At 43.0% G+C, this 12,053-nt stretch overlaps 1 protein-coding gene across 1 annotated transcript in view; it reads left to right on the forward strand.

The window, feature by feature from the left end:
• The first annotated feature begins 16 nt into the window (after nt 1–16).
• GALNT5 (polypeptide N-acetylgalactosaminyltransferase 5) overlaps nt 17–12,053 on the forward strand; it is a 44,073-nt gene continuing 32,036 nt past the window's right edge. The window contains exon 1 of the mRNA XM_084798620.1: nt 17–1,906. Coding sequence (XP_084654746.1) covers nt 483–1,906 — 1,424 coding nt within the window. The 5' untranslated portion in view covers nt 17–482. The remainder of the gene's footprint in view (nt 1,907–12,053) is intronic.

Raw genomic sequence — 12,053 nt, forward strand, 5'->3', positions numbered from 1 at the left:
GAGCGGAATGAAGTTTGCTGGGTAATGGCTTGAAATGTTTTTCTTCTGAGAACTGGTGTTGAGTTACAGCATGCAGGGAACTGGGAGGAGAGAGGCGGCAGCTGGCAGCCCCATCCTAGCCCCACCTTTTCTGAGGCTTGAAGAAAGGTGGACATGGGCTCCCTAGACAAGATGCAGTGAACTATCCTATGGCTGCAGCTGACTGCTTTGGAAGTCACCTAGAGCCAGTGTTTACTATGGTTTAGCCAGGGCCAGTGAGCAGGCACAAATGCTTTGCTGTGAAATGCCACGCAGGCAGAGAGTGACAGGCAGGCAGTAAGAGCAGAGCTTTTTCCCCTTGGAGGGCTGTTTCCTGCTAGGTTGGGGGCGTGGGTTTGCTCCTGCTCCTGCTGCTGCTGCTGCTGCTGCTGCTGCTGCTGCTCGCCTCAACTCTCTCTCCACTCCAGGTAAGCCGACTCAGAGGGAGGGCAAGCCTCTGTAAGATGAACAAGATCCGAAAGTTTTTCCGAGGAAGTGGGCGAGTCTTGGCGTTTATATTTGCAGCCTCTGTCATCTGGCTGCACTTTGACATGGCAGCTCTCCGCCTCTCATTCAGTGAGATCAACACAGGGATACTCAAAGAAGACCTCACGAGGAGGGAACAGACAGGATTCAGAGTCCGGCCAGACCAAATGGAGATCTTTTATACCAGCATTAGAGGGATGAGGCTGCCCCAGCATGGAGTGTGGGGCAAGGAGAAGTTTAGAAAGGCTGAGGACCATGTACTCAAGGTTGAGGAGATTATGGACCAAGGCCAGAGGAAAGGGAAAATGCACATCCGCCTGGAAAGAGGGAAAGCTGTGCCTTTGTGGCATCTTGCATATCTGCAAACCTTCCCAGTGACTCTTCCCATGCAGAAGACCAAGGGGAGAGACAGCAAGCCTGAAGTCCCCTCCCAGCACGTGATGTCCAAGCAAACAATTGTGTTAGGGTCCCAGAAGACCTCATTCACGGCATCAAGGGGAACGCCATTGACCAAAATATCACTACATACAGAACCCTTCCATAAAAAACAAGAGGCCCCAAAGAATGCTAATCTGAGCAATCACACATCAAAGCCAGCATCTGAAAGGACCTCGAACGTGACCATCAGTGTCAGGACTGACAGACCGAAGCAGCAACCACAGATAGTGACAAACTCAAGGACGCACTTTGCCAGCCCATCAATCCTGAAATCTGGGGAAGCCACAGCCATAAAGGAAACCGAGGCTCAGAGCAAGGAACTAAAACACGAAGCCTATAAAGTGCTACCTCTTTTTAAGTTCATTGCTGACACAGATCGTTTGAAGAAGCAATCTATGAATGAGGCACAGCTGGGAGGCTTGCCAGGAGATGATGGGGCCAAAGAGGCGCCATGGAAGAAACTTAATTTCTCTGAAAGCCACATAGTGATTATAAGCAAAGAGGAAGAGCTGAGGACAGACACCAAAGAGGTGCCTAATTCTAAAACACAAGCTGTCTTTCCTAAGTTACTGGATGGAAGCCAAGGTAAACATATCCACAGCAATCAAAGCGAGACATCTTCCTCTCCTCCAGCTCTACAGAGGGTAGGGTCTCAAGCCAAGCCTACCTTAGCTGGGGGACTCCATGCAGCAAGAAGCAACTTCACTGCTAAGGCCCTGGCCGAGGGACACCAGCAAAGCCATGCAAATAGCTCTGAAAACCCTGGAAGGCACCGCGTGTTAAGAATCGATGTGACTCTTTCTCCAAGGGATCCCAGTGCTCCAGGTCAGTTTGGGCGACCTGTGGTTGTCCCCCCTGGGAAGAAGAAGGAGGCTGAACGGAGATGGAAAGAAGGGAACTTCAACGTCTACCTTAGTGACTTGATTCCAGTGGACAGAGCCATTGAAGACACAAGGCCTGCTGGGTAAGACCCATTTCTCGTCTTTTTCCTTGAGTTAAGTATTGTGCTTTTGTACAGAAGGGTTTATTGCAATTTAATTTTGCATGAGTTTTGCCACCTGGAGAATTAAATTGACAGTAGTTGTTTGATGGTAGCCGAATAGTCTACCACGTGCCCAGAGAAAACTCCTGGTGTGAGAAATGTACTGTGTTCTCTTTCTATGCACAGATCTCAGGTCTGCTCCTTAGGTTTCCTTCTCTTCCCTTTGTCAAAAGCCTGTTTAAATGAGTAGAGGCATTCAGTTCCAGATCATCTGTGCCTAAGTGGTAAAGTGTAAAGCATAGTCCCGTTACAACAGTGACAGCAGAGTAAATCACCAAGTTGGAAGTTTTCATTGTTTACAAGCTTATCAGGAGTGTATCCGGGAAATGTTGGTATATACACCGATGGGGGCCTCTGAATTCTCCCTAGTGTCAAATATCAAAAAATCATAAGTAATGATAACTGGGGCAAAAAAAGAATTGATCTCTAAATTTAAAAGCCTGTTTTGTGGACGAGACTAATAGACATTTATGCATTCCGTCACTTGGAGCAGGAATGCTGGAAAAGCAAGTCCATCCACAACAAGCAAACACCTGTAGGAGCATACAGAGCAGGCTCCCAACAATCCTGATAGCAGAGTTTTTGTGTTTATAGGAGTCTACATATTTGTACATGAACTTCATGAGCCTGAGAAAGGAGGGGGCAGGCATTATAGCCTGCATTAATAGATGAGGGCACGCTTGTAATTAGTGCCTTCTTAATATGTCACGTGTATCATTGGTACATAGTAGCACACCTCTAAAGCTTTCCAATGGACCATCGTGATCTAGTTCTTCAAACAAGTAAACTCATTAGCTTCCTCATCAGAAGGGGGGTCCAGTCACAGACATGATTCAAATGCAGTTCTGACCCTTTTGTGCATTTATAAGTGAAGGAACTTGTAGCCATACTCTCGTTACCCATTAATTAATAGTATAGCTCTGATTATAATGATGTGCAGTTCCCTAAGCCAACCCAGCCTGGAAGCTGGAATCCACAAATGGCAACATTGAGACACTGAGCATGTGCGATACATAAACAATGGCTTTCTTTGACTTCTTCAGAAAAGTTTTCTTTTGAACTTAGGGAGTTAGGGCAAAGTTCTGGACAGGGTTATCAGAAAGAAGGCGTGTACAGATGAACCTGTACTCACAGTAGCAAGATGAGTGTCTTCATTGTGATGTCATCTGCAAAGAAGAGAGGCCAGTCTCTCGGCTCTTGACACATAGCTTTTGGCCTCGCACCACTGGCCTAGGCACTGTGCCACCCATATGCCTCAAACTGGCGATGCATCCCCAAGAAGAACACAGTAACAATTCCCAGAGGAGGAAGCTGAGGTCCTGGGAACCTAAATTGTCTCTGATCATTGACCTAGTTCCTTGAAGAAAAGTGATTAAAATTCACATTCGAAATTCCCCTCTCTCTGTTGTCTCTTGTGTATTACCTTCCAAAAGGATTCTAAACATGTTAGATCAGCTATAACCTAAAAATCCTACATGGGGCAGTACTGCACACTAACGACAGCATTGTGCAAGGAATGCAGGGAAATAAAGTCTCTGGGTAGGCAGCTTTGTGTAAGTGTGCCCTGGGTACCCAGCAGATTGCTACCAGCCTGAGCAAGAATCAGGTGTGACATAGGAGCGTGGGATCCAGCTCCAAGTAGAAGAAAGGATGAATGTGTGAATTCAAACGCAAGCATTCACACTATCACCCAGCTAATTTACTGAAGGCTCCCTGCCACCCGGAGTTAGTTAATTTATAATTTACTTTGCGGAAGTGGAGTCCTGCAGCCCAGGAAGGCTACAAGTGGACTCTGGCTTCTGCCAGAGGTTGTCCTGCTGCTGTTCCTGAAACTGACACGTGTACTTGCGATGGTGAGTCAGGGAGCATGTTGCCAAGTCCCCTCCCTCCTGCCACGCAAACCACCTTGGCTAAATATAGGTGTGAGTCTCTAGGAAAGCTGCCTGGATGATGATCTGCCCCAAAACCCAATCTGGTGAGGAAGAGCTAGCCACTGGGAAGCCAAGACGTGACACCCCAAAGGATTTCTGGCCCTTTTTTGTACTACTCTTCCTTAAAAAGAAGAATAAATCATTTTCCTTCTCTTTTATTCAGACTTTAAGTGTAATACTTGCAAATCATGTGTCCTCATGAATATGTTTGGAAGAAAATTAAAAACCTGTGGTTCTTTTAGGTAGGCAAAATTTGGAACAAGGCTGTTTTGGCTGTAGGTTTTTTTAAGCTTTGATATTATTTTTATTCAGCTTTGATAAAAAAGTATCTGAAGTGTCTCACTTGTGCATATAATAATATTTAAGGTAATAAATTTAGTCATCTTCAGAAAATCATTATAAAATATTGTTAGAAAATATTTGCATTCAGGCATTGATATGTGGGGGGGATTGCTATGAGAAGCAGTCCTCACAATTAGCTGAAGTGCAGACCTTCGTAAGCTTCGAATTTCAAAACTTTAGGAAGAGTTCCCAGATGTTTATATTTTAAAACAGAACTTCTATTATAGATTAATTGACACAATAAGTGCCATCTCGTAACTTTCTGCTGAATACAGAGTGAAAACGGATTAAAAGTATGGATTTGCAGCGTTCATTTTTTATTTCATTTCTCAGTACGGATAATGACTAGTTTCTACTTCACTTCTTAAAGCTAAATTAACTGATATGTTAGGACAAGGCTGACGTTGAGTAGAAGAGACAGGGTTGCCAGGACAACATCTCCTACTTTAGCCTTAAAATCAGAGTCTCTTTTCCCAGCCGGCTCTTCCAGCCTTTTCCTTCCATCTTTCAGAGAGACAGCTCAAAGGACCCCTCTCTGCCACCAGCATTACTCATACTGTGTTCTCAGAGCTGTCGAGTAGGGGTGTGTGTGTGTGTGTGTGTGTGTGTGTGTGTGTGTGTGTGTAGGCTTCAAGTTGACCCTGGGTGTCTTCAATTGCCCTCTGCTTCATTTATTGAATCAAGGTCTCTTAAAGGATACACCGCTTACTTAGCCAGCTACTCAGCTGCCCCGGGGAGCCTGTTTCTGCTTCCTCAGTACTGAGATTCTAGGCAGCCACCACGTGGTGGATTCTGGGAGTCTAAGTTCTCATCCTTATGTTTGCCGGGTAAGTGCCTTACCCATCAGGCCAATTCCCCAAATCATATGACTGTTTTCTATAAATTATACTCCCGAATATCCCATTTGTTTTGTTAGCTGATTTCTACATAGTCTTCCTTTGAAATCTGCTTACACTGCCTCACCTTTTTCTCCCTCCCACGCTAATCAATCAATATCACTCACAATTCCAGGGTAGTGTGCCTACGCTGGGCCAGTGACATATCTATGACTACTAAACTCCAATAGTGTTGAATGTATGCAGCCTTCTTTTTGCTGAAACACTTTGGCTTCTCACTAAAAAGAGCCTTGAGCAACTTTTTGCTTTTGCAATGAAGTCCCAAGCTTCTGTAGAAACTGTCTTCAACTTTTCTTCGTTCTCCCTTGGGGTACAGCACAGAACTGAGTGTTCCAAAGATAAAGGTTTGCACTGTACTGACTTTAAAAGCTTGTTTCTCTGAAATGGATTTGGAAAACTAATGCAACTGTTAATCAATAAATGAATGAGAGGTATCAGTTCAAATGAAGCTTATACTACATCACTTCATAAATTCATAGTTGCATCTTGATTTTTTTATGTTGAATGGGTGGAATATATTTTTATTTGGCTTAAGGTAACTATGTCCTATTACACACTCGGCTTTGAATTGGCTCATGCTTATTCATTTGCTCTTATTTTTGTTCTTTTAGTTTTAATTCTGATGTTTTGACTTTCAACTGAGAGAATTGCTTTTGTTTAGAATTTTTCTTTCAAGAAATAAGATAGAATTTCATTCTCATTTAGAATATTTACTTATAAAATATACAAAAACAAATGCTCTTTTGACAGTCACTTTAAATTGCCATATTCAATCTTTTCAAAGTAAAAAACCTAGCCATTGAAATCCTTGCTCTTAGTGTGTGTGTGTGTGTGTGTGTGTGTGTGTGTGTGTGTGTGTGTCTAAGCTGAGCCGAGGTGCTAGCTATCACAAGTAGGGTCATTTTATTTGGAAAAGCCTGCCATTATTCCTGAAGCTGGGGTTAAGATAGAACTCTAAAAATGAATTTACTTTAAGGGTATACTTCCTGAATCTGGACTTGGAGAAAACAAAATTCTTAAAAGAATCTTTGCCACCAGCATTTAGTAGTCAAAATACAATAAGACTTGGGGCTGGAGAGATGGTTTAGGACTTAAGAGCATGTATTGCTCTTGTGGAAGACCCAGGTCCAAAACAGAGCACCCACATGGTGACTAACAACCATCTGTAACTTGAGTCCTGGGGAGCTGATGCCCTCTATTTGCACTATTTGCACACATGGTACACACACACACACACACACACACACACACACACACACACACACACACACACACAAACACACACACACTCATACACTCAGGCAAAACACTCATACATCTAAAAAAATTTGAAAACACTTTTTCAAAGAGCAGTGAGTTATGATGCCCTCACTCATCTGTGTCTCCCGTGTCATCACAGTGCTCCATGGTCTGCCTTAATGCTGGCTGCCCCTACAGAATTCTGTCAAACTCTCCCATGGAGCCATTAAAATCCATCTTCGTTGCCCTAGTTCAGAGCCAGAACCGTCAACAATACTTTGGTTCCTTCCTACCAAGATTAGAAAGGTTTTCTTTTGGCAAACATGAGAAGCAAAAGATAGCACTGGGCATTTCCTGGAAAACTGCGAAACGACTGAGGGGAAATTTCTGGAATCTTAACGTTGACTGTAGGAAGGTCAAGAAAGCCATAGTTAAAGGCTTAGAGAAGGAAGACCAGCAGCGAGACAGGGAATAGCGGATCACACATCCTCCTGATCCTCAAGCCTCTTCAGGTTTCTCTCTCTGAGAGAAAAGAAAATGTTAAAGTCAAATAAAGTTCAAGATTTCTTTTTATATGGGACAAATGTTTGAATTGGTGCAGTGGGAGGTGATTTAGTGGCTAATAGTGATTGGTGAACATCATCAGGATAGACCAGAGCAGCTGTGATTTTTTTTCCCAGCCAGAGAATAACCCACCAGCAGCAAGGAAAAGCATCACCTGAAAGGCTCCTTTCCTGGCTTCCCTTCCAAGCTCAATGGTGCTTCTGCAGGTGTGTGTATCTGTGCGTGCAAACGTGTATTTGTGAGCAATCAAGTGTCTATGTAAGAGGGTGGCTTGGGGACATGTTGCACAATTTCAAAAAAGGTATTTATGAAAGAAAATAAGAGAAAAAAATGTATGTAAAAAGTAGAAACTAGCCCATCACTTAGCAGGGGTTAAACATGGCTGAGAGGTAATCCCAAAGCCTTCAGAGGCTCCTCTGTGTCACATTCATCCCTAACTAGAAAGAGAAGGATGGCCAGAGACAAACATAACACACCTTTCAACCATTAATTCAAAGCAGAGAAAGGGGCCATTATAAGGGTCCTAGTTAACACAAACACAACCTAGGAAGTTGAAGAGGATCAGTGTGTCCTCCCAAATGCTTCCAGGCCCTAGACATGCCCTTGACGGGTATAATTAGTGAGTATAAGACATTGAACCTGCCCTACAGCTTTCTCAGACATCTAACAGAAGGCCGTATTCAACCGCCAGCCTCATTTTATCAAATTCTTGATTGCCTCGGGTCCTTCTGTCCCAGCACATAATTTCCTGTTGTGCTCTCTGCCTGACCCGGTCCAACAGAACTTTCCAAAGAGGAGAATGCATCTGCTCCGCCCCTTCCCCCACCAAGGGTAAGAAAACATAGGAAAAACAGCAGTGTTTAGAGGCTTTGTTTTGCTTTCTTTCAAAGCTGAAAGGAGCTGCTTAGACTTCCCTGGAAAAACATCTGTGTTATGCCAAATTCAAGTACCTTTTAATGGGCTTGCCTTTTAGATGTGCCGCATCGGCCACGTGCTCCATCTGAGATGGAGAACTGAACATTTGCAGAGTTCTTGCCACTTGAATCCTTATTCATCCAAAGAAAAAAATTTCAAGGTTGATATGGTCACCATCACCCCAGTGCTTCCTGTGGCAGGTAATTTAGACAGTGACCACTGACTTCCCTGTATGCCATGTTTCCTTATTGTTGGTCAAGAGCCAGCACACCAGGCAAGGCAGCTGGTACCTTTTATCTTTCATGTTCGTTATCTCACTGCATTGGTACAACAGCCATGACAACCTGATAAAGTATTATATCTCTTTATTAACGAATAACAAAACACACATATACTCATAAACACACACACACACACACACACACACACACACACACACACAGAGTCAAAGAAAGGCAAAGGCTGACAAGTTTAGAAGTGATGTGTTAGATACGAATGCTCTGTCTTCTGATTTGCCATCAGCAGATAATAACTGCACAGCACCAGCCGGGCTCTTGCCCACCTCATGATGATGTCTAGGCCTCCTTGGTTTGTCAAGGTTTTTTTGTGAAAGGAAATCTGGGCCTTGCTGAGACTCACAAGACATGCTTACTGTACTCCAGACAGTGATGCCTATATGTGTATGTATGTGATATGTACATTTCCATTTCAAGCTAAGCACCTTAGAGCACCATGAAGAATAAGAACCTGCCTTGTATGCTTTACTGATGAGAAAAGTGAGGCTGTGTAAGGGAACCAAGTATCAGATTTCAGACCCCCCAACTTTGAATTTGAGTGCTTTTTCTATAAGTGCCATAGCTTCCTTCTTTTGATTCCTTATAGTAATATGGCTTTTGGAGAAATTAGGACTTCTTTCTTCCTATGCATAGGTCAGAGATGAGGAGGCAAATGAGGCTAACATTATGCAGAAGATCTCACTAGACAATGACTGTGGGTGAGGAGTCCAAGGTGACTACCTATTTTCCAAAGCAGGTGACTTGCCCAAGGTTACACACAGTAGATCAAGCAAGAAACACGGACTACGGGTGCCCTCCCCCCAGTGCTATTTTCATCCTAGAACTCCACCATCATAACTTCTGCCTCTGTCCCAAGTTCACCCTGACAGCTGCCTGCTCAGAATAGACTATTGTTAAAGTGGCAAGTGGTGGTGCTGGTGGGATGCGTTTCCAAGCCTCAGTCCATTCACTCTGATGACACACACTTGCCTCTGCAACTGCAGCATCGCCAGGCTAAAGGCTTTAGTGGGAAGATGTTTTTAATTAAATGTCCAGGATCGTTTACCCTAAAAAAGAACAAAACATAAAAGTAAAATTCTCGTATCACTACACCCGCTTATCAGTGGGAGATGAAGAGGCCCAAAAAAGTCTTAGGAAAGAATATAATTCCAGACTGAGCACCTCAGCTGGCACCTCAGCACCTCAGTTGATTCTTCTGAAGATATCACAGTTGGGGGGGGGGGGGAGTGAAGGGCGCTCAAGGCTCCCATGGAGGCTGTAGTTGAATTGCAAATAGAAGTTCAAACATATTCTTCCGACCTTCTGTTCAACTCCATAAAGACTGAGGTTCGACCCACATGATGTGTTTCGCCTCTGCTGGAATAAAATGAAAAATTCATAGAAATGAAAGAATGTTATCGTCCCCTCAGCGTTCTGACTTGAAGCTGTCTCTATTTGATAGGCTCCATTCAAATCAAGTCAGTGTCCAAGGACTGAGCACACAGAAGCCGAGAGGACACGCCATCAGCAGCTTTGGAGTCTCTTGATAAATGAACGATTCAGATTCAAGACTACCTTAGGCAGGGCTATGTGACAAGTCACAGCCTGCGGGTCTAGATAGAGAGCTATTCTGATTTCTCGCATAGACTTTACAGGGTGATGCCTGCCCAGCATTTTTATTTTTTATTTAACTTGTTTAAAATGTTTATATTTTACTATCCATTGTCTCATAGAACCTGCATAGCTATTGTGTGATGCAAACGTCATAATCCTCATTCTAAAAGTGACTGATCTGAGGCTCTGTAGATTAGATGCCAGGCGGGTGCTCATGCAGCCAGCCGGTGCCACAGAGGACTATACTTAGCTCTTCCCTGTCCTTCCACACCCAGAGTCTTTGGCTTACCACAGTCATGTGTCAAGCTCTTTGAGGATGGTGAAAGTCCTCACATTTGAGTTTCCCATCATCTGTAATCTTTGGATTACTACAGTGATTCAAACCTAGTCTCCCCAAAGCCAAGGAGTTTAAATAATTTTAAGCAGAGAACAGGACTCGCAGGCTTGAAACACCTAGTTTGTGTAATAAATGATCATTTAGAAGGAAATCATAAATTCTTAATCTCAAAAAAGGTTCACGGAACTAAATATCGTGCATGTAAATTAGACCTTGGTGGCAATTCCCTCTTCTGCAGAAGCGGCAGAAATCAAGACTCTGACAAGTCAGAAACAAAGATAATTCACTTTACTTTGGTCTGTGGAGAATAATTGGAAGTGATTTTACAACCTATGGAATCTACATGAAGCTGGATGGCTGTCTCTACTCGTATCTAGAGCAAGCATTACCAATGCTGTAACCTGTCTTGTCTGACCTGCTGTGCCTGTGAATAAGCAACAGGCAAGCTGGCTTATTAGACACTTGGCACGTGGTTAAACTGTTTAGTGGTATAGAAGATCAGGTACCTGAGTGTGTGATCCTCCTTGAATTCCAGACCATTCTGGATTATCTTCTACCAGTCAAGCAAAGCAAATTGCCTGTTTCTGTGTTCCTGTGGAAACTCGAATTTCTGCTACATAACAGAAGAAGTGATTACAAGTCTAACTTAAATGCAAGGTATTTTCAGGAGTGTAAATACCTTTTTTAAGGTAACTAAATTTATACATTTATTCTACATGGCTATTACACAAGTTAGATATTTAGAATCTATAGGTCACCGGGCATGGTGGTGCACACCTTTAAATCCCACCACTCGGGAGGCAGAGGTAGGCAGATGGATGTGAGTTCGAGGCTAGCCTGGTCTACAAAGTGAGGCCAGGACAGCCAAGGCTTCACAGAGAAACCCTGTCTTGAAAAACAAAACAAACAAACAAATAACAGCAATAAACCTAAAAAAAGAAAGAAAGAAAACTTAAATAGAATCTATAGGCTAGTGGGACAGGGCTGGAGAGATGGCTGATCTTCCAGAGGACCAAGATTTAATTCTATTCTCAGCATCCATACCACAAGCACCTGTAACTTTGGAAGCAGAGGAACCATCACCCTTGTCTGCCTCCAAAGGTGCTCTTTGCATGTGGTGTACAGACATACTTTCAGATATCTATGCATATAAATAAACAAATGCAAATATCTATGCATATGCAGATATCTATGCATATAAATAAATGCAGATATCTATGCATAAACAGATGCAGATATCTATGCATATAAATAAACAAATCTTTTTTAACAGCTTAGAATATACAGGTCCTATGTGATGATTAAAAATTATCCAACAAGAAGGTAGGTTTCCATCCTTGCACATGTATATATTATCACCTCTTCCCCCGTCTCAAAGGAAAATAACTTCTCTTGCTATTCAAGCTTTAAATTTTAGTTCTACTCCACCTCTGCCCTCCCATTCATCCATTCAATATGATTTATCAAACGTTTATGATGTGCAGCAGTCCTAGAAACTTGTGGTGATACAGGAGAAAAGTAGGTTTGACATCCATTTAGGAATTCTGGATGTAGACAAGAAGGAAATAAGGTTGACAAATGGATGCTGTGAAAGAAATGCATGTAACTGTAACAGAGGAATAGAACAGCTGGACTTTGGCAGGGTGGATGGAAAAAGCTCTGTGCAGGTGATTTTGAAGCTGATACACAAATGAACTAATGAAGCTGTCCACAAGGGCATTGTGGTTAGAGGCTCATTGGTGAGAGAAAGATGCAGAAGCAGCTCCCAGGATCACCTACTTAGTGGTTATAAAGACCCAGGGGGTACGCTAAGAAAGAAACTAAAGGGAAAAAAAAAAGCCACTGAACAATGGGTGAAGATTAGATAAGTATGAAATCTCAGAAGATTGGAAGGATACTGAGAACGACTTAAGGAGACTAGACTTGTCAGGTTGTATCAACCTCTGCCACAAAGTT

Source organism: Acomys minous (genome assembly GCF_964271855.1).
Source record: "Acomys minous genome assembly, chromosome: 10".
Lineage (NCBI taxonomy): Eukaryota > Metazoa > Chordata > Mammalia > Rodentia > Muridae > Acomys > Acomys minous.